The following is a 23,271-nucleotide window of genomic DNA, read 5'->3' on the forward strand; positions in this document are numbered from 1 at the left end:
AAGGGTGCCTGTTTTCACCCTGACCAGCCAAGAGAAAACTAATAAGTCTCACAAAATTGCTCTTGTTTATGAATAAATCTGAATCCAGATCTATTCCATAGATGTGGAATTACAGAGCCTGGGTACAAACTCCCTTCTTTAAATCACAGTGATTTTCAAATACATAAGCTGAAGTTTTAGACAAATATTTATCAACCTGTCAGCTATTCTGAACAGGGTTACAGCTGCAGGGGAGCACTGAGAGCCATGGGGAATAAAAGAGGAACTTACCACTTAGCTCTTTTTGCCCAGAGAAGAAATGATAATTTTAGTTATACTTTGCTCGCTTACAACAATAAAAACAAAACGAAGCCACAGAAGAAAACTGTCATGTTACACCCCTTCCATCTGGCCTGTGCTACACACCCACATATCCCGTCATTCTACAAATTAATCTTTCACACATTTTTAACAAAAAAAAGTGTTAATGTTATAGAAGAGAAAATAAGGTAAACACAGAGCTGTGTAAAAATACATTAACATTAAAATATGGTGGCAGTTATGGATTTTCTTAATTGAATAGGAGAGTAAATATTCACATCAAATCAATGCCAATGGCATGCAAATTAAAGCTACATTAGGGCAGCCTTGATATAGGCATTACCATTTTTGACACTTCTGTGATTTAAAATAATGTGCAGACTTTATTCGTTAATTTTTTCCTCCCTTTTTTATGATATTTTGGAGTGGGTAATTTGCCATTACAGAGCAAAATCCTTCTCCTGTGCCCTCTTATGTTACCCTATCTTATTTTCTTCTCCTGCCTGGATGGTCCTGTGAACACTGGCTCAATTTAATTTGGGGTTAATGTTGAACCCTCCCTGTAGCAGGACAGACCTCTTTGAGGAGCTGCCCTCAGGCCATATCTGACCCCCCAACAGAAGCCAATAACCTGTTGAGACAGCCTGAGGAAAGGAGCCTTTGATTCACCATGCCAGCTCCCTTTCCTAGCTCTGCACCTACCTCTCCCCCGAGATCTTTATCCGTGGTCTGATTAAAAATTGCTTAAAAAGAAAAAGGACCACGGAAGTGAGGCCCCTAGCACCTCAAAAAAGGAGAAACCTCTCAGGGGCTCTTAGAAGCTCTGTGGCTCTAGGGGTGAAAGTAGGAGGTATGAAACGCTGCCTGGCACAAAAATAAACTCCGGTGTGCAGGGAAGCAGGACTGATGGATCTGTGTGGGGCAGAGATGAAGGAGAACACGGTGCATGTGATGCCAGCAGCTGGTACTCACCAGAAGCTGTGCTGGGCTGTGGACTGTGCAGATATTTCCTCCTGCATGACCAGAGGGAACGCCCCTGCCCCGTGAGGCAGCAGCAGTGTCAGACATGTGCAGCCTGCACTCCTTTAGCACTTCGCTTTATTTGGAAGCTTCTCTCTTCCCTGGCACTTTTTCAGTCCTCATCAATCACTAATGTTTCTGCATGCTGTCTCCAGATTTTATGAAGATGGGTCCCCAATCACACCATGGTGCCCCCAGAAGAAGTTACATGCCTAGGCCAGCTCACACAGCGGGAGCCAGCACAAAGAGCTCTCCTCCTCCTCAACAGGCAGGAGAGGGGTCTGATGCACCATAGGGAGGGAGTGCAGGAGGAAAATAAAGAGCACTGCTATGTCCCCAGTTTGACTGTCCATCCTCAATCCATACTGACTCAGGAGGGGACGAACTTCTTTTACAGAGTACACACCCAGCAAAAAGCCCTAGAGATTAAAAAAGACTTGATGGAAAGAAAAATTTGAATGCTTCTAAGCACAAAGTCCCAATAAAAAGAATCTGTGCTGGAACTCGTGTGACCCAATCCTATACAAAGCTAAGAACCAACATTCAGGTTCCCTTTCTGGTCTTCAACATATCCCAGGAAAACCAGGTACAAGTAATTTTGCAGGGTCACACTACCAGTGTTACCTGTATGTCTCCAAAGCTGCTCGTCAGACTTTACACAGAAGTGGCTGCAGGAAGGACAAATCTGCCACAGCTTAGGAGGTTTTAGCACAAAAGAGTCTGTGAGCCTTTGCTTCAGAGGGCATCCACTAAAACTGTCCAGCAAGATTAGGACAGAGGAGTCTGTGATAACCCTTTTCTGCTCTGTTCTTGTGAGCCCTACCTCATTCACCAATGCTGATGTGACTGCAGAGCAGGGGCACAGGGGCTGTAAGGACATATGTTTCCAGTTTCAGTGAGCATCTTGCACGAAAGCAGAGAGCTCTGAAGGTTGTCTCAAAGCTTCTCACAGGCACTGAAGACTACATTTATTCACATAAACCAATTTCCTCCCCTTTACTGCCTAATTTCTTCTAATCTTTGGTTTACCTCTGACTCCCATTTTTCTTTTCTTTCTCCTCAACTATCTTTCCACTTCCCTTCTTTATCTCACATTTTTTCTTACCCATATATTTCTAAGGGGCTATGGAGGAGCATGTTGTTTTGGGTGTTTTTTTTTTTGTTACAGGCAAATAAGAGGACTTCAGAGTTAGGACACCAGGCTGCTGAGTTCTTATAGCAGCCTGACTCTTATTCACTGCCTGAAAAAAAAATCCACCTCATGGTCTCATTTCTGCTTTTTAATCTGAAAAGCTGAGGCGATAAATGCCAATTTCAAAGACAGTTGGCTGTAATAGTTAATGTTTGTGCAACACTTCGCATGTCTAACCATTGTATCCAATCTTCACCACCAGAAAGATGCAGAGCTGCTGCCACTGCCTCCCAGACTGTCTGTGAGTGTGATGATTAATGAGCTCACAGCCCTATTTTGCTGTTGAAGTTAATGTTGCTTCCTGAGGGCAACACGCCTGATGAGAGAATTTGCAGCAGTCCATACGCTATATTGATTCAAAATGCCACTGTATGTTTTAATTAGCTTTTAACCATTAAAAAGTGGGGTTGGGAATTAAAATGGCACATATGCTTATGCAGCACATGCCTGTACCTAAAAGGTGAGCATCAGGTCGAGTTATCAACCTGTGGGCTGAACCACCACTGGCAGCTAAACCCATTTTTGTAGCAATTAATACATTTCCATGGCTTTTCTTTTTGTTAGCTTTATGCCAAATATCCACTTACATCTATTTTCAAGCCTTGAGGAATGCATCTTTCACCCACCCACGCTATCTTTTGAGAGTTATAACACACCAGGAAAGTTTAATTTTGCAGAGCTGAGGTTTAAGAGCTAACGTGAGGGAGTGGGCTCTGCTCAGGCTGGTGAGAAAGTGATGTGTTGGGATAAAAGGCTGCACTGCAACCCCTCCTTTGCGCCACCAGAGAGTTTCTATTGGTCATTGATAAGGTGCTTGTAATTTCCTAGTTTGTATTGTACTTATCCTTCATCCTCTTGATAGCAAAGGGCTGATTGAAGTAATATCCCGATCAGTAGGAGCCATTTTTGACAACCTGGAGGACAAGTGGAGTATTTTTTCCTTAAAAGAGGGTGAAAAGAGAATTATGGGCCAATTGCCAAACTTAATAATTAAACATATTAAAACCACCTAGAAGACCACAAGGAGATGAGTGTCAGTTCACACTGATTAATCATGAATGAAGCATGTTAAACAAAACCAGTTCCTCTCTGAAACTGGTTAAGAGGTCTGGAAGGGAGGAGAGGTAATCAACACTGTCTCTTGCCTTCAGCCAGGCTGTTTGCCTGGCCCTGCCTGGTGCACTTGTGACTAAACCAGGGAACACACTCAAGCCAGAACCAATCAGTGGTGGCAACAGTGGCTGAAAAGCCACAGACAAGGGATCATTACCAAAAATTCACTGCCAGACTGAAGGGCTATATTGAGTCTGGTTCTCTAGATAGCTGACCTAGATTTGATACAATTAATTTTTTTTCATTAATAATACAAATAAACAGCTTAAAAATACAACTCTTAAATTTGCAGATGAACCATCTTGGAATGAGCTGTAAGCACATTGGGGGAAAGAAGCGTTCAAAATGGTCCCAGCATACTGGAAAATGGACCAGAAGAGCTGGGTGCACAGCAATTAGGATGAAAGCAAAATGTTCTGCTTTGGGAGGAATAATAAATTGTGTAAATACAGCACCCATAGCGAGGACATGGCCACGAAGGATGTAGACCAGCTAGAAGCTGAAAAATACTAAATACAACATGAGAAACATGACCTACAAGGAACACGTAGGGCTGTTTGACCTACAGAAGACAAGGCTGGACAAGGTAGAATGGCTGGCCTCAGTATGTGAGCTATTAATGGGCAAAGGAAATAAACTCTTCTGCATGACCACTCTGGGTTGGGTGGAAGTAAGAAGCTTCTTAGAATAATATGTGCAAGGAGACACCAGGAAAAATATTATCTCTGGAAAGGCTAATGGAGAAGTGGGAACAACTCCCTGAGTGGATGGTGGGGTCTCCTCCACTGGAGATTTCCAAAAACAGGATGGACCAGCATTAGCCAGAAACAGCCCAGATACAGATACAGATGATTCTGACAGCAATCCAGGCAGGGAGATGAACTACATGACCTATTGAAATTCATTCAATCCTAATTTTTTTAGATTTTATTTCTATATTACCCTTGGGAGGTACAGAACTACTTTGTGCCTCAACTCCACATCAGTGAAACAGGAGCATCGGTGGCCAAATTAAACAAATCAACGAGAATCATTTGCATTGAGTTTGGCTGTCTGATTAATCACTTGGAGCTCGCAGCTTATACAATGTATCATCTGTGACTGCTTTATCATGAAAAGCAGATATTTGCCAATCATAGTGGGGAGAAAATCTGACTTTATTGTCATGACTGAATGCTCTTAAATGCATTTAAAGCCTTACAGACTAGTTGGCTGTAATGTATATTTAAAATTCGTGAAACCAGCAAAAGATCAGATTGAAGAAGGAGAGAAACACGGTAGAACAGTGACACTGTGCAAGTTAGTTTAAATAAAGAATCTTATCAAATCTACTGACTACTTGTTCACATCTGTCCAAATATAACTTATGCCATATGTCCTACTATATAAGTCAGCTTGGAGGCAGGACACTTCCCTAAGCAGCAATTCACTTCCTGAGTCTGCTCTATCTTCAGGAGAATAAAGAAGAGGGGGAAATGATACATCACAGAAAAATCTGAGAAACAAACAAAATAACCTTCTAAAAGCTTCTGGGAAGTAAAAATCCTTTGTCTGTCCTAACAGTATGGTTAGCTGAATCTTTTGTCTTCTTGTGTATTAGGAAAGGCATCATACCTGACATTACCATAAGCTGCCTTTGAGGGAATCAGATACCTCAGGTTTTCTTCACCTTTTCACTGTGTCAAGATGGTAAGTATTATCTTGCCAGTCACCTCAATGACCATCCTCCCATCATGGAAACAGAACTTATAGTTGCCACCTCTCGGGTCAGACTCGCAGGTATGGCCAGTCAATCCCTCCACCTTGGCTCTCCAAAGGCCTTGGTGCTACACCAAGAGCAGGCTGGGGAGGGGAGACCCAGCCCTGCCCAGCCACGGGGGCTTCCCAGCAAAGCACTTCCTGATGGGAGCTTTCAGCTGGTAGGGTCAGATAAAAATATCATCATCGAAATCCCATTTCAGATACCAGAAGCCTCCTTATGGCTCTAAGAGTTTAATTTTCATTTAAAAGTCAATAAATAGAGGCATAAGGGTTTAAGATGAATTATGCAAGCCCTTTAGCCATAGCCATTACATTCTGCCACAAAAATGAGCTGCTGTTCTCACTTTGTTTTATGGGCTCACTGTAGCCTGTTGTTATTGTAGCTGCCAAATAAAAACCAGCAAACCATGCAAATGAAAAGATAATCTTTTATGCTTTCATAGTCTTAGGATAAACTGGTATGTGCAGTTTTAGAGAAGGGGTTTCTTTTGGAGTCTGTAGTGTTATGCCCCTGTCCTGTGAGTCTTTACAAGTGGAGTGGCTTTTTGATCAGCTGCTCTCCCATCTCCAGCTGCAGCAGTCACAAGTTCAAAGGCAAGGAAAAACATAACAGCTTCCTCTAGATATGAAGAAACTGGTTGTTTCATGAAACAAAAGTCCTCTTGATTTTAAAAGAAAATATTTGCCACCTCTAATTTCTTTCGAGCCTCCTCATTCCCTGACAGGAGCACATACCCCACAACTTGCTTGGAGTCATGTGTTTCCTGAGGGTCTGTCACCCAGCAAATGTGCCAAGAGAGAAAGCCATGCAAAGAAATCGTGACAATGAACAGCAGCTGAAGCCAAGTGGTAAAAGCACAAGACTCCACACAAAAATACCTGGGACAAAATGTGCACCAGTACACAGAGAGAGAGAGAGAGAGAGAGAGAGAGAGAGAGAGAGAGAGAGAGAGAGAAGATGGAACTAGGTCAGGGACAGTGTCTTACTCATGCCATGAGAAAAACGGGACTGTAAGCATGAGTTAATTACAAGTTAATTACAGCAGAGCACTATATTAATGGCAGGATATTGAGAATAAGAGTACACAGACTAACATGCAACATTTAGTCCATAACTTTTCCACCCAGAACTGATATTCAGAGCTTGTCTTTTTCACCTTTGCAATGGCTTGTCTCTTTCTTTTGTCTGTCTCAGTTTATTTTCATAGGCACATTCACTGGTGATAACATTTTATATTTTGTGCTTCCTAGTGGGAGCTATGCTAGATGCTGACACCCACTCTTGTGCAGAGATTTTAGCATTTTTTTTTCCTCTTCCACCCGTTTTACACAAGATGGTAACATATGGCCTTGGGTGATTAAATGATTTAGTGAATGAACTGAGCAGAAAGAGCAGGCTGATTGGAAGAAGACAGCTTCTGTTTAGGCATAAATGTCTTTGTAATCTGTAATGATAGGAAAGAAATTACAGAAAAAGCATCAGAAAATTTAACAGAGTTTTGGCTAAACATTGTATTTTTCAGGTCTGCTTTAAATATAGTGAAACAATAGTATAGTGGCTATTACTTGTTTTGTTTCTACAGCATGTCCTTGTAGAAGGGGCACCCCACAAATATACACAGAAGCATACACCTACACTCAGTACATGAAGAGAAATAAATTAAACCAATGGTTTTGTAAAACTAAGGTGCCATTTTATTTATTAACTTCTGAACAAGGCGGACCTACAGAATTGGTGTGAGCCACCATGCTAGCTGAAACGGCTTCACACCTTCTAACTTTCTCAGAATTACTCCAACTACAATAACCAATCACACCCACACGACCTCAGCAGGAACCACAGGAGGTTCTGTGAAAGGAAGACATCTGGATGCCTTCTAAGCAGTCCCACCCAGTACACCTCTGCCACTGCAGGGGCTCAGAGCACAAATAAACCACCACTCCCATCCTCTTCCTTTGGGGTATCATGACTTGTGTCTCTCTTCTGTTTTAACTTGAGGTTTTGTGTTTGTTATGTATCTTTGGGATAATACCTATGTGTTCTCACGAGCATGCAGCGGCTCCTGGTGTCATTCTGTTCTGAGCTAAGCATCTGTTTGTGGTTGGCTGTGGCTGTGAGAGACTGGACACCAGCAGCCAGGTGTTCCTAGATTGGAAACTTGAAGCCTTTGTATCCAAAAGAAGAAATTTTTAGAGAGAAAACATTTCAGTTCTGCTTCCAATGATGGTGTCCATATCATTAACAGTCAACAAAAAAATCCAACTGAATTCCAGTTCATGTCTCCACCCACAAGACCAATTCCATCTTTTGCGATCAAATTTTTATGCAGAGCCTTGAAATTGTTTTGGGACATCATCAAGAAATCCTTGCCCTCGTTAATAATCCCCATGTGAAGCAGAAGCTGTAGCTTAAAATCAGACAAACCTATGCTCCAGAAAAAGACATCTGGACATAAAGAAAGTTTATCAGTGGAGTCTGTCCTCAGCTTGTAGCATGAATGTGAGAAGCCACCTTGGTGATAAACCTCAGTGCAGGGCACTCCTTCTCCTACATGTGAGCGCATTTGAGATGAGAGAAGCGGTTTTGGCCCACATGGTAAGAAAAGCTCTTAGATGAGTACATCCTGATGCTTATCCAGCATAGTTAGGCAGATAAGAATTACTGATCCAGTCAGCCTCTGGCACAATAACGTGCACATTTAGCCAATTCATGCAAATGCTGTATTATATTATCTTGGCACTTCCTCAGCACTGGTTCCCCAGAGAGAAAACTCCGTTCCACGGTGACATCAGCTGAACCTCAAGTGTAATGGAAGTCTCAAAAACTACTTAATTTTTAATTTTTTTCCATCAATTGTTACACTACAGTAAAAAAAAAAAATAAAGAAAGAAAGAAAACAACAAAAAAACCTTAGAGTGCCATGATCATAAATCCTAATTTTCACTAATTTTCACTTCTCTGGGATACATAATACTGTAGATATTTTTTCTGCTTTATCTCCAGTCCTTTAAAATTAAAACTTTCCAGGAAAGTTTTAATTTACCAAGATGGTACCCACTTTTTATTGTCCTATGAATGAAAACAGCAGCAATGCATAGGGGTGACAGTATACATTTTGAAATAACCTGTAGGGCATAAACCTGGGATATTTAGTGGCAGATAAGCAGTTTCCATTGTCAATTTCTTTTTTGCCATCAAAAACAAAATTAATGGAATGTACAGTAATTAGAACAGCACTACTCTACTATTTGAAGAAAATGTAGAAAACTGTGTCGCAGTAGGTATAAGAAAGTATTAAGGACCAGATTTCCATCTGGTTCCGCAATATAACTGTGTTGTGTTAGCATCTATATCTATTGCTCTGGACCCAAATGTCACACAGGCACTTTGACCCTTGTCAGCTCGGGCTCTTCTACTGGACTGTCCTCAAGAAGAGTTTCCAAGAGCACACAGCTCCATTCAAGCTCTGGAAACAAATGTGCCCAACACTTCTAAGGTTAGTAGGCAAAGCTGGCATCTGCAAAGCCGCTCACTACGTATTAATGAATCTTGAGCAGCAACAAACAATACTGGGAGATTCAGCACACAAACTGTGTTAGAAGAGAGGCCAGGAAAGCTCGATGTTCTCAGATCAGAGGCAGAAGCCGGGAGGCTCTACCCGAGCTGCAGGCGCTCCTGTAGCTCCACACTGCAGCGTCAGCCTTGGTTATGAGCCAAAGGCCTTCAGGCCTCCTTGTTGCCTGGAGGATATAAATGAAAGTCAGCAAGTGAAAAGGTGCAAGAAGTGCAAAATTGCATCATGTCTTCCAAACTGTGCTTGTGAAGTAAATGAGACTCATTTCTTTCCATGCTATATTGAGATAATTTTTATTTTCCTTGGCTTATGAATGTTCTTAGTTCAATTTCCTTGTGTGTGTTCTTTACAGTACCTTGGGATGCCTGAAGTGATTTATAAATATGTGTAGAGACCAGGTGTACTGCCAGATGTTTATGTCCCTTTACAACAAGGCTTCACCATCCCTTCCAATGGAATGCATGTCTTATATTATTTTTTCTAATAGAGGATCAACTGGACTATTGGGTATTCATGAGTTTTCCCTCTGAAGGTTTTTTTCCCTAATTCATTCTCTATCATCTTGTTTCTATATTTATCATAATGCTAAGTCTTTAAACCTCTCTAAGTACTTTTAAAAAATTAGAGTTCCTTTCACATTAAAAAAATCCCAGACAAATGTCAACAGTTCCAGGTTTAAATCAATAAAGCCTTACTCACTGCCAAAAAAGATTTTTAATCTTAAAGTGTTACCTACACTCACTTTTTCTCTGTTTCTCTCCATCTCCTATTTAGAAACAGTAAAAAGAAGTGGTTTATTATAACAGTTGTATAAATGGTAATTGCAGATCACTTTCTTAACTATAACTGTAGTAAGAAATAACCTGTAGCCCCAGGGTGAACCAATCTACACAAAACAGACAAAGCAATTTGCTAGAGGTCATATAACCAAATGACAGAATGGAAAAGATAGTGCAACCTGATTTAATTAGGAGTCAGCATTGTAAATACTAAATGAGGGACAGTAAATTTTTTCTCAGTACATCTTAAAATGTAAGGAGGCAAGTTCTTGTATATGAGGAGGAAATAATAAATTAACAGAAAGTACAAACAAATTAAATTAAATTTTATTTAACATTTATTTTCAAATTTCAGGTCCTGTATAAGTCTGTAAGGATCTGAGAAAGTCCATTTGCTAAATGTCCTCTTTAGCAAATAAATTCTTTGATTTTTTTCACATTAGGCAGACTCATTTCCCAAGGAGTTTTGTGTTACGAAAATGCCTAAATTGCCTCCCTCAGTAAAGCTGTACTTGCATAAGTAAATATTCACAAACGGAGGTCTTACTAACCAACCCAGAGCAGCTGGTGAGATGGCTTACTTGAGGAAGCAAGAGGCAGCATGAAGTGTGGAGATCTAGGACAACACAGTTAATGTAATCATTTCAGGCACAGTCACTGACAGTTCAAATATATATAACTGCATAAGTTATTTGTATATTTAACGTTATAAAAACCTAAACAAGCTAAACTTTGGAACTATTTTCTAAAGTATTTCCTGTTAAAGTACTTTCAACACTTATTTTTGCAATCAAAAGAAAAAGCAGTTTAGTAGCTATAGGGATGATGTTCAAGAAATGACAGGCAGCAGGGAATACAGTACTGATTTTTCTCAGATGAAGTGATTATTAGCACTGAGGAAACAATCAGGAAACATGAAGAGTCAGCATCTTAGCTGCTGTATCCTGAAGACAAGGACAAAACCCTATCAAGTTCCAGCAATAATGAAATATGGAACAGGGTGCCAATGGAAAAAATACCCAAACTCTTAATGATGGCATCGTATCAGTGTCTAAGAGAGACTGAAAGTTAATAATTGAAAAATTCCACACCTAGTGTGAGCAATTAGTTCACTGAAGGATGGAGTGAAAAGTGTTTTCTTTTGTACATATATATATTTTATATTTTCATGTATGTATGTAATTCTTGAAGCATATGGCCACCTAGATGCTAGCTGCTGTGCTATATACATAGCAGTGCTGTCAAAGCAATTAGGCACAGCAAGAATTCAGTCTGTTTCTTTGTAACAGTCTCATATTACTGAAGAGAGGAAGTGCATGGTTTTCAGCTTTTACAGCTACTCAATCAATTTTAGTTATTAATACTCAATTGAGTTCTTTTTCTTTAAACTCCAAGGCTCTGTTGGTGACCCTTGTTTTCTTTAAAATACTTCCCTATATTACCTCTTTACCTGAAACCGAAGGGGAGATGGGGAAATACCCAGATCTCCTTGGATTAGTCCCTTGCTAAGGAAGACCTTAGCCCTTCCAACCTGGCCTCCAGTGCCCTACCCTAACCCGCCATTAAGCCGTGGTATTCTCCAAAGCCGCTGACCTCAATCTGCCTGTGAGCCACGATGAGGTCTGGAGAGCTCGCTCCCCCTCAGGCACCAGCCTGCCCAGAGCTGCCCACAGACCTGGGCACACACACACACATCCCAAAGGATGCCAACCTGCTGGCACTGCTCCTCACGATCTGCCACAGCGGGAAGCACAGAAAGTACCCACGGTAATTCAACCCTTGAGGTGGGAGCTCAGGGCAGAGCCCTTCCTTGGAAGAGAGAAGGCAAAGCACTTGCACTCTTGTTATGAGTAATTCACAGCTGGCTGGTGCCAATCAAGGAGAGAGGCTAGGACACAAACCACAGAATTACAAACATAAATATTTATTCTTGCATCTAAAGTGCCCCAGCCAAACTGGGCACACCCCTGAGATTTTGCTTTAGGAGTTTTACACAATGGTATGATATGAATCACCTAATTACCCACGGGTGCTTATTTCTAATTATCCAATCATAAATGTGGCAGGGCAAAGCTACTCTATTTTTGTACATCTCGCAGCAGCATCCATTAGCATCCTTGTGATTTATGCTAATCCAGATGCTCCTGCATTCAACTTCTGCAAAGTTACCGAGCATCAGCAACTTGAGTTTCTCTTAGATACGGATCCCTTGGTGAATTTTGGCAAAAAGTTTCCTTATCTCAGCCGACTGTGTGTTCTTAGCAGGGGCAGATGACGCCTCTTGGGTCTTGAGATAACACTGCAATACGGACGATATATACTTAGCATACATATAACCATCCACATCACACCAATAATGCTCCTGCCCCTGATGGCTGCATGGTCTCAGCACTTTATGGCACGCTCTCCTGGCCCCGCGGCAGCCCAGCAGCCGGCCAGCCGGGGCTGCGGGAGCACTCGAGGACCCGGGAGCACTCGGGAAGCGGGAGCACACCCGGCACCGCTCCCGCCCGGGCCGCGCCGCACCTGCCGCCGTCCCGCCATGCACCGCGCCGCCGCCGCCGCCGCCGCCCCGCCGGCCCCGCCCCGCGCCGCTCGCCCCGCCCCGGCCCCGCCTCCTTCCGCCTCGGCTCCCCGCCGGGTCACGCCCCCCGTGCCCGTCCGCGCGCCGCGATTGGCGGCGCCGCCGGCCTTCCCGGGCCGCCCTGCTCCAATCGGCGGCCGGCGCGGCCCGTCAGTCAGCGGCGGGGCGCCGCGGCGGTTGGCGGCGGCGGCGGCGCGGGCGGGCCGCGCTGTCAGTCAGGGAGCGGAGTCCGAAGTGGGGAGCGGGGAGGGAGGGGCGAACATCTGTCTGCCGCAGCCGGGCCCGGCTGTGCCGCCGCCGCCGCCGCGCGAGCGCCCCGCGCCCCCGCCCGCCCCCGGCCCCCGCCCGCCCCCGCGCCCCGCCGGTGCCATGGGGAGCCGCTGAGCGCGGGGCCCGCTTCGCTCCGCCGGCTGCCCCGCTAGCTCCTCAGCCGCCGGCAGGGGAGCCCGGGGGGCGGCGGCCAGCGGGCGCGGGGGGCGGGCGGGGGGCGAGGCGCGATCCCGGAGCGGCAAGTGAGCGAAGAGGAGCCGGCGGGCGGCGGCGGGAGCGCGGGGACTTCGGGCCGCCGCGCAGTGTGAGTCCCGCTGCCCCCATCCCCACACACCCGCCGCGCCGGGGCCGGGGCCGCTGCGGCCCCGCGGGGCGGGCGGAGTTGGCGGCGGGTCCGGCCGGGGGTGGGCGGAGGGGGGGGGGGCAGCGCTCCCCGGGCGGTGGGACCGGCCGCCCCGGCGACGCTCCCGGTTACTTTTCTTTTGTTGCCGCCGTGACCTGGGGGCGGCTTTTCCTGCGCGCCGGGCAGCTGCTTCCTTCCCCGCGGGGCGGCTGCCGGCGCGCCCGGCCACGGCCCGGCCGCGGGCGGGGGCGGCGCTGCCCGCCGGACCGGGGCCCCGGACGGGAGTGTCGGGCCGGGGGGACACACACGGCCCCGGCCAAAAGTTGCCGCCGCCCGGCGGGGCTGGCGGGGCCGGGCCCTCCGGGAACTTGCTGCGCGCCGCCGCCTCCCCGCCCGTCCCGTCCCGTCCCGGGGGGCGGCGGGCTGTCCCCGCCCGGCGGCGGGCAGGTGACCCGCCCCGCTGGGTACACGCGTGAGTGTCACCGGGGGGGCCGGCGCGGCTCGGGGCTCCCGCTCGGGCGGGGGGGCCGCTCGGAGCCCGCGGGGCCGGGGACCCGCGTCCTGGCGCCGCCGCGGTCAAAGAGCTCCCGGGCAGCCCCGGTCCCCCGGGGGAAGCGCGGTGCAGGAGCCGAGCCGAGCGCTCGCAGCAGTGCCCCGGCCAGGGAAGCTGCTCGGCGGCTCTAAAGGAGCCAGAGTTGGTGCTCGGTGTCACTTGGCGCTGCCTTAAGCGCTGGAACTGAAAGGACCGGCGGCGGAGCGGGGAGCTGTGAGGTGGTAAATAGGTCCGGTTAATTTCTGCTTTTAAATGAACCCCTGGGCTTAGTAAAACCCCGAGCCGGTGTGGCTTTCTGGGGTAACCCCGTGGCTGGGGTACTCTGTCAGCACGTAAAGCGGACCTCCAAGTTGAGGCAGAAGTGTTGCTATGCTGCACATACAGTAAAGCCCCATATGTTTAGGATTTTCTTTTTTTTTTTTTCCTCCCTGTTAGAAAGTTTGAAAAAAAGAGACTTTGAAGTATTTTGTTTATACTAACAGAAGAGAAAAGTTCTCCTAAGAAAAAGCTGGTGGCAGGAGTGTAGAGGAGTAGCATATGGCATTAAAAGGAGCACAGCTGGAGGTAGCATTTCCATCTGAACATGATGTCAGAGCAGCTGACAGCCTGCCATCCCTCAGCCTTTTATTCTAACACACAGACAGGGAGTTAGTGTGTGCAGATCTGTGTGTGGAGAAGGTATCTCATTCCTCTCTAACATCATCTCCACTTTGCATCTGTCTCTCCTAGTCTGCTTTTTTTCCACCGATCTAACAGACCTGGAGCCAGCAAGACTCAGAGGAAAGGACTTAATCAGGTTTATGTGTACTAAAGGTAGGAGTAGCAATAGATTAGTACAGCATATTTCTGTTTTGGTGTGTTGTTTATTGAATTTTAGAAAAAAAAATCACATTACTTTTCTAACCAAGTTTAGAGGTAATATATGAAATTGAGTATTAAATAGATAAGTGGACTTAGTCAAAAGGCTTGGACTACAGTTGGAGAGTATCAGTTCTTGGGCACATTGTTAGCATTAACTTTCATGCATATTGTGGGAATGTCTTGGTTTGGAAGAAGGAGAGAGCAAGTTCATCCTGAATTTCTGAGACCAAAACTGCAATGGATTTAGTGGCAAGCCTAAAGAGAGTTTTGCTTTATGTTTTTGTCTTACATCTTTTAAATTACTTTACAGGGATTTTAATGAAATATACAAGAGTGTGCGTTTTTACAAAAGGACCTTCCTGGCTAAAATGTGTTTGTAGGGAAGTCTTTAGTTACATGGTTAAATATCCAGTAGCTCAGAAATGTAGTAGCATACAGCTGTAGTGCTTCTGAAAGATAGAAATCAGCTATGTGTTTAAAAACTTTTGTACCCGGGAGAATGGCTTGACTGGTTTCCTCTTTTCTTCCTTGCATGTAGCATTTGAAATCTTTTATTTAGTGTAGCAATAATTATTTGAAGGAGTTTTTGTATTTGCGACTAATTTAGAACTTGTAGATTTGAGCTGCCTGAATTGGCCAGACAGCTGTAATCGCACTCCTCTATTCTTAATCTCTTTATCTGGGCAGCAGCTGCCATATGGCCACAGTCAGCTGGATCAGATGTTTATAAGCTTCCTTCTTCGTCCCTCTCTGTCCTTTCAGCCTCCTAATTTGATCACAGCTACCTTGTGAGCTGCCCTCCAATCTTTATTTTTAGCCCTCTTAAGGATTAGGATTGATGTTGGCTGTGGGGCACTTAAAGTGATTGTATTGTAAATCTTCATGCTTTACTCTAGCAATGGTATTTTACAGAATATAGTAGGGGTTGTGTTGTAAGTTTTAGTACATCTTGGTTTGCAAGGGATGAGGGTTTTTCAATAATATCTGCCAGCCTGGAGAGTCACGATCTGCTTAGATGGTTTGGGAGACCATTGCTATCAATCACAGAAGAATAGATTAACATAGGTTTTTAAAGATTTTACTTTCAATTTGATTTTTGACTTCTTTACTTCTTTTTTAAGTTTATTTTGTCTTTATCATCAAGGAAGGCAAATAAAAAACACTTGGGTAAGAACAGTACTTGGGATACTCTTTCTAAACGTGGACACACGCTCACGTTGAATGGTTGAATGACTTTTTTTTTTTAAAGCTTAGTACTGCAAACTCTGCCTGGTGTGGGAGGGGAGGGAAATTTCTGTCCTTCTGCACTGGGGAAGTGGTGCTTGTTGGCGTTTTGGTTGTTAGCTTTCTTTTGTATATTCTGCATGTTGGGAAAAAATGTTCATGTTCTATTGTACAGTGTGGAAAAGGTTTAAAACCTTAAAAAAACCTGTACTTACTACGAGAAGAAAACCACATGAACTAAATTTGTAGAAATGTTCATTTTTGCTGTTGATATAAATTGATACATGTAAATATTTTTTGTCTTTTATGAATGTTAGACTTGGGTATACAGATTAGGGTATTTATTATTTCTTCATGTACCTCTCCTCTTACTACAATTTGACTTCAAAAAGAAGGTAGATGATCTGGTATGTTTTTTCTGCTGCTTCCGTGATCTCTCAAACTTAGTGTTTAAAAAAAATTTTTTTTTTGGAGGGAGGGGGCTTTGCCCTCCTAGGGATTCAATCTGGAGGAAGTTCTCTTAAAAAAAAAAAAAAAAAAAAAAACTGTTGAACAGATTTTATGAACAGCAGTGATACTTCTAAAAAAATTGCAGATGTACCTATGCTCTCACTAGACCAGCTTATTTACCACAGAAAGGAAATCCTAACTGTAGTGGTCAGTCGGGGAAAGAGTTGCCATCGTACATTTGTGTTAAATAATCTTTGCGTGGTGTCAGTACCAGAATTTCGGCAATACAAATACCGGGTTTTTAGAGTGGAATTACTTGGATTTATAAGTTCCGTGATTCTGACCTACATTTAATTTTTTAAAATTTTGTTGCTTATAGGTTATGAAGACAGTATGGAGTTTCCTGACCACAGTAGACATTTGCTACAGTGTCTGAGTGAGCAGAGACATCAGGGTTTTCTTTGTGATTGCACTGTTCTGGTAGGAGATGCCCAGTTCCGAGCGCACAGAGCTGTACTGGCTTCATGCAGCATGTATTTCCACCTCTTTTACAAGGACCAGCTGGACAAAAGGGACATTGTTCATCTGAACAGCGACATTGTTACAGCCCCAGCTTTCGCTCTCCTGCTTGAATTCATGTACGAAGGAAAGCTCCAGTTCAAAGACTTGCCCATTGAAGACGTGCTAGCAGCTGCCAGTTATCTCCACATGTATGACATTGTCAAAGTCTGCAAAAAGAAGCTGAAAGAGAAAGCAACCACGGAGGCAGACAGTACAAAAAAGGAGGAAGACGCCTCAAGTTGTTCAGACAAAGTGGAGAGCCTCTCCGACGGCAGCAGCCACATGCCAGGAGACTTGCCCAGTGATGAAGATGACGGAGAAGATGAAAAATTGAACATCCTGCCTAGCAAAAGGGACTTGGCGGCTGAGCCTGGGAACATGTGGATGAGATTGCCCTCAGACTCAGCAGGCATTCCCCAGACTGGCGGAGAGGCAGAGACGCACACAGCAGCAGCTGGAAAAACAGTAGCCAGCCCCTGCAGCTCAACAGAGTCTTTGTCCCAGAGGTCTGTCACCTCCGTGAGGGATTCAGCAGATGTTGACTGCGTGCTGGACCTGTCTGTCAAGTCCAGCCTTTCAGGAGTTGAAAATTTGAACAGTTCTTATTTCTCTTCGCAGGACATGCTTAGAAACAGCCTGGTTCAGGTGAAGGTGGAAAAAGAGGCTTCCTGTGATGAGAGTGATGTTGGCACTAATGACTATGATATGGAACATAGCACTGTGAAAGAAAGTGTGAGCACTAATAACAGGGTACAGTATGAGCCGGCCCACCTGGCTCCGATGAGGGAAGATTCGGTCTTGAGGGAGCTAGATAGAGAGGACAAGGCAAGCGATGACGAAATGATAACTCCAGAGAATGAGAGAGTCCAGGTGGAAGGAAACATGGACAGCAGCTTGCTCCCTTATGTGTCAAACATACTTAGCCCTGCTGGCCAAATTTTCATGTGTCCTCTCTGCAACAAGGTCTTTCCTAGCCCCCACATCCTGCAAATTCATTTAAGCACGCACTTTCGAGAGCAGGACGGGATCCGCAGCAAGCCTGCTACCGATGTCAATGTCCCGACCTGCTCGTTGTGTGGTAAGACTTTTTCTTGCATGTACACCTTGAAACGTCATGAGAGGACTCATTCAGGTGAAAAGCCCTACACTTGCACCCAGTGTGGGAAGAGCTTCCAGTACTCCCACAACCTGAGCCGCCACGCAGTGGTTCACACGCGGGAGAAGCCTCATGCTTGTAAGTGGTGTGAACGCAGGTTCACACAGTCCGGAGACCTTTACAGACACATTCGGAAGTTTCACTGTGAGTTGGTGAACTCATTGTCTGTCAAAAGCGAAGCACTGAGCTTACCTACTGTCAGAGACTGGACCTTAGAAGATAGCTCACAAGAACTTTGGAAATAAAATTTTTATATATATAAATAATATATATATAAATCTATATAGTTGTGGTACAGTCTAAAAGCAATCTTGTTTCCTTGAACTGAAAGTTTGGCTATTAGCTTGTTTTTGCACTTTAAGGCAGCATGAATATTTCACTAATTTAGCACTCCAGTAAAAATGAATTGTAGAGGTAATCCGACAAAGTAACTAATTGCGGAGCGTATTTTCCCCCCTTTTCGGAATAGAAGCCAGCGGATACTTTACTTCTAAGGAATCTCCAATTCAAAAAATTTGGACGTGGCTTTATTCTCCCCAAAACACTGCGTTCTTTTAAACTCTTGATCTTTTTCCCCTCTTAAAATCTGAATGTAGAAATCCTCTCCCAATTTTGTCAGTTCCTTTACATTTCTATAATTGCATGAGTCCTTTCTAGCTGTTGGAAACCTGAATGCTTTTAGACCCAAATGGAAAATTTCTGAAATGCTGGATTATCTATTTTTAAACAAGCGGTTGACTTAAAACTTATTATGGCAACTTCTGGATTTCTGACAGTTCCCACTGGAAAAAAACCACAAAAAAAACCAACACAAAAACATAAAACAAAAACCCTGAGAGTACACTGGGATCACTGGGACTCTGTCTTACGTGAAGGTTTGCTTGGGATGAAAAAGGATATTGCAGCTTCAGCAGTGATGAACTGTGTGTTTAAAAAATGTGAATTACTGTTATTGTATACTGTAATTGATTACATGGGCCGGGGGGAGGTATCAAAGAACTTGGCAGGTTGTGTTGATGCTCTTAGTTGAGTCTTGAAAAGTAAATATTAACGCTACAGAAATGCATGATTTTCAGTATATTTTTGTCTTTGTTTGCATTGTATAACTTTAACGAGTGAGTTGAAAATTATTTAATTTCCTTAGGAAAAAAACCTGACACCGTTGAAAATGCCAGTGTTATAAAGACGAGAAATGCACTGTTTTTATTTTATCTAATTTAAAATTACTTTCCCACTGTCTTTAAGTTTGAGAAGAACTTAAGCTACGAGTTGCCGATCTAGCTACGTTAACAAGGAGAAAAAAATTGAATGTTTACAACCAGGCTTCGAGATTTGCATGTGCGGTGTGCATTTACTAACCCCAGACCCCTTCTAATTGCACAGACCCCACGCCAGCTCCAACTGAGGTGCGTCCATTTCCCCAGATGAGCATTTGTAGGATTCCTGCTGCACCACTCCACCACAATAGGTCGTTCTTTTTTTTTCCCCCCCGTTGAAAAGAGGCTGTGGACTGAAAAAAAAAAGCAAAAAAAGCCCCGGGCTGAAAGGCCTGGGCAGGCCTGAGTGACAGGGGGGGCCGGGGGGGCCGGGGAAGGACTATGCGTATCCAAGCAGCAGAGACTGCAGCCTGACGTGTGGTTTTAATGACCAACACGCAGGTCAAAAGCATTTTGCACAGTGTTTGTTTTCCTGTCTTGCACTTACAAATAAGGTCTATGGGAGTAGCATGGAAAACGTTTGCTGTTTTTTCTTTTTTTTTTTTCCTTTTTTTTTTTCTCTGCTTTTGTTTAAAATTTGATCGCCTTAACTACTGTAAACATAGCCTATTTTTGTGCTTAAGATACTGAATGGAAAACTCCATTGTGTATTGCTGGACTGTTTTGGAAATATTTGGTCAAATGTGTGTTAATTTGGCTGTAATGGCATTTAAAACAAAAAAAAAGCTGTGAAAATGGCCTTGGAGCGTTATCTTTAGTTACTTGAATAGTTTCTAGGTTTAAAACTACATTCTTTTCTTAAGTTAGAAAAGACAATCAGTGTCTGAGGAAAATGGACTTTCTCTTGGATTTTTTTGTGGTCCTCGTGAGTGATTGCTTTTTTCCTTTCCTTAGTTTCACATTCTTCTTTTGTTCTAAAACTTAGACTGACATCTAGCTTTGACAATCATAGTATGTTTTATTTTCCTGAGGAGGGAATAACTTATAATGCTGTTTAGTTTTGTACTATTGGTGTGTTGGTGAATTTTTAAACTGTGTGCTAACTGCAATAAATTATATGAACTGAGAAATCAATTCCCTTGTCTTTTTTCCCTCTTTTAAATTATAGTTATGGAGTATTTTTTATATTGTGTAACTTTATTACTTTTGTACAGACTTCTATTGCTAACTGTGTATGGAATATGTTTTCAGTATGCTTTTGGGCACTTTGTTGCTACCATGCATATTTACATCTCACTTAACATTTTAAAAAATTAAATGCTTGTGTTTTGAAAGCATTTCTCTGTGTGCAGCTCTTGATCATTCTGTAGAGGTATTTTTTAATAATTATTATTTTTTTCTTCCCCAAAGACTTTTGCAGAAGCAATCTATTGAATTCCAGAAATTTTACTGCCATGCAAATATCTGTGCAGGCACACAATTCCCTTTGTAGGCTTAATTTCACTCCAAGGAGCTCTCTTGGGCTCACTCTCTTGATATATCAGTCTCTATGAGAACAGTAGAGCAGAAGGCAACAACTTAATCTGAAGCATTGGCCGGGTGCTGACTGGCTGTCAGTGTTACAGTAGGCAGTCAAAATGTCCAAACTACTGGTAACGCATCAAAGCTGTCTGGACTACAGAGGAAAATAGAAATAATCCTAAATCTTTTGGGTATTTCTCTTACAGACTAAATGCTTCTCTAAAAATAAAAAAATACAAGCTTAGCTAAGCCATTGAAAAAGACCTGGTGTAGATGCTTGTTGCAGGATATACCCAGAATTCTTGTTTTAAGCTGCTCTATCCTAGGAACGAGACCAGCGCTGTGGAGCCCAATGGGAATATGAAAGTGGAGCTAAATTAGAAGGCTGGAACAGAGACAGCAGGGCAAATTTGATGGGGGGAAAAATACCTTAATTTAAACATTTCATTACACTTATCATCTGCCTAGGTACAACTCAAGTTGTGCAGTGACCAAGTGAATCTTGGTGCCTAAGCCATTCTTATCTTCCTACATCGGCTGTAATGTGCATGTAGCCAAAATTATCTTTTTCGCTGTTTTATTGTTTATAACAAATTTCAATCACCCTTTGCTGTGTTTGCAGTGTGGGTTTTTTGTGTTATTAAGAAATATTTTGAAAACATTTTCTTCCGTCAATTAGCATCTCCAGTCTCATAGAATTCTCTGTTTTCTAGCAGCAGACCTTTTCTGTAGGCTTTCAGAAGGTAGAATATTATGTGTAGTTAAGATGGGTTTAAGTATCGTCAAGACTGAAAGACGGCTAATATTGCAGTACTGAAATCTGTGCAGCTGATGAGCTTTGGCTGTGGCTCCAGGCAGATTCACCATTTGTTCTCCAACATTAAGATTTTCAAGGATTGTAGATTCCCAAATAAAACTAGACTTAGAAGGAGTCTTTCTTCAGAAGGGAACGGAAAACATAACTTAGCTGTTAGTGACAAAATAATTGAAAATATTCTTTATACTTTGGTTTATCTAGAGATGGTTTGTACGTGTGTAGCACACACTTGTGGCCGTCCAAGTGTTTCTTCAATGAAAAGATGAAACGTACTCCTGTGTATTGCTTCTCTCCACAGCGTTTAATGTACTGACTTACCTAAATAGCTGTAGCATTTTTCTTCTTTCTTTTTTTTTTAATACAGTCCCTAGATCATGAAGCATGAATAAGCATTTTATTGGCTTGAGGTTATTGTGGTAACAAAATCCTCACCATTGGTGTTGCCATGATGGTTGAAGGCAAGGTGCGGGAATGGGAGCTGCGCTCTAATCTTCACGGGTTCAGACAACTTTCTCTGACCGGTGATAGTCATCACTTTTTAACTGTGAGTACTTCTAGACTGACTCACAGGGAAAATACTAAATATATAATTCGGCTATTTTTTAAAAATCACTGTCCATAGCAGCTTAATATTCATTTAGTTATGAGTGTTTGCTCTAAACTGAAGCTTAGGGGTTTGGTGGGACAGGGACTTTTGAACAAGGCACTGCGTTCTGCAGACCATCTACTTACTGACATCTGTGTATTAGGTGCAATTTGAAAAACTTGGTAGGAGTTTAAAACAAAACTTTCTGGCCAAGGAAGGGAAGGGCTCCTCATTGTTTTTCCTGCTCTCCTGCCTTAGGGTAAAAATGAGCGCCAAACAATCGCATGTACTTCTGTTGACCCTAAATGAAGCCAGTATACTCCCTCAAAACTTGCAATGCCTTGTTGGAAGCCTCAGTAAAATTTTAAAATTAATTTGCAAAACTGCAGATTCCCTTTTGCCCCATGCTGGCTCACCTGCTCGGGCAGGACACTGTTGTTCTCTCTCCCTGTGACAGCATAACTCTGCTTTCCTTCTACAGATAATAGAGCAAGTGATTTGGCAGTGGACTGGATGCCTCCTGCCTCCCCCAGCTGAATCTGCAATAATCAATTGCTCTAACTTTTTTATTGATTCCTAATAAGCATAAAAAAACTTCAAAAATACATTTTTCTAGCCTACTCAAAAATGAAACTCTGAGCCCACTGTTTCATGATCAGCAAAGCTGTAGCAATTTGTAGCTGAGGCAAACTTGGAAGGGGAGAAAATTTCTACCTGCTCCCTCCCTTCTCTTTGAAGCAATGCAAATTCCTTCAGAATGAAGGTAAAATATGTTTCAATCCTGCAAAAAATACCCTAAATTTAGGAAACTGGTGATAAAATGTTGTCATATAATTCTCTGTGGCCAGATTCTCAAATTTATACATTATTAACACTCTTTGTCCATGTGATTTCCAAACTGAAATATATCCAGAGTATGGGTTTTTACTAAAGAAATCTAACCAAAGCATTAAGATTTTCTTACTGGCACAGTAAATGTGACTTTTAACAGAATTGTGTTATATTTTTAAAGGGAGGAAAAAACAATGCATAAATCTTTTGGGCTCTTCAAAAATATTCTGCTTCAGGAGTCCTGTGAAAATTTTGTAACTCTTCATTCAGATTTTAATTGTGTCATTAAATGTAGTGATTTTGGTAGTAAAAAAATATTTTCTAGATGGTAAGAGAGGAGCTGATCCTTTATTTGTATGAGTGTTTTTGAACCGAAGATGGAAAGATTCCCTTTTGCTGGCAAATGTGGACAAACAGAAGAGTCCTGCTTCTTGAAATCTACAGTCAGTGGCTCCTGCTAGCATGATAAAATCCAGCTAAACCTGTGAATGGGTCTTACCAAAGATAAATGGTCCTTTTTGGAAAGGTTATCCATTTTGTTCTCGTAGGCTAAAAAGGAAGTATTACTTTCAATCAATTGTCAAAGTGAAATGCTCTTGGTGCAAATAATTGTCAGC

The 23,271-nt window shown here is 43.1% G+C and overlaps 1 protein-coding gene across 4 annotated transcripts; it reads left to right on the forward strand.

Annotated features, from left to right (window-relative positions):
• The first annotated feature begins 12,608 nt into the window (after positions 1-12,608).
• On the forward strand, positions 12,609-20,029 carry ZBTB18 (zinc finger and BTB domain containing 18). 4 transcript variants are annotated; one of them, XM_030945719.1, is made up of 3 exons: positions 12,796-12,898; positions 14,220-14,303; positions 16,405-20,029. In XM_030945719.1, exons 2-3 carry the CDS (start codon positions 14,291-14,293, stop codon positions 17,985-17,987), a joined length of 1,596 nt encoding a protein of 531 aa, XP_030801579.1. In that variant the 5' UTR covers positions 12,796-12,898; positions 14,220-14,290; the 3' UTR covers positions 17,988-20,029. The 4 variants fall into 4 exon arrangements, with proteins under 4 accessions (XP_030801581.1, XP_030801579.1, XP_030801580.1 ...); XM_030945720.1 differs by lacking the exon at positions 12,796-12,898 and adding an exon at positions 13,352-13,711; XM_030945721.1 differs by lacking the exon at positions 14,220-14,303 and having other exon boundaries at positions 12,609-12,898.
• Positions 20,030-23,271: the final 3,242 nt, after the last annotated feature.

Source organism: Camarhynchus parvulus, chromosome 3 (genome assembly GCF_901933205.1).
Source record: "Camarhynchus parvulus chromosome 3, STF_HiC, whole genome shotgun sequence".
NCBI lineage: Eukaryota > Metazoa > Chordata > Aves > Passeriformes > Thraupidae > Camarhynchus > Camarhynchus parvulus.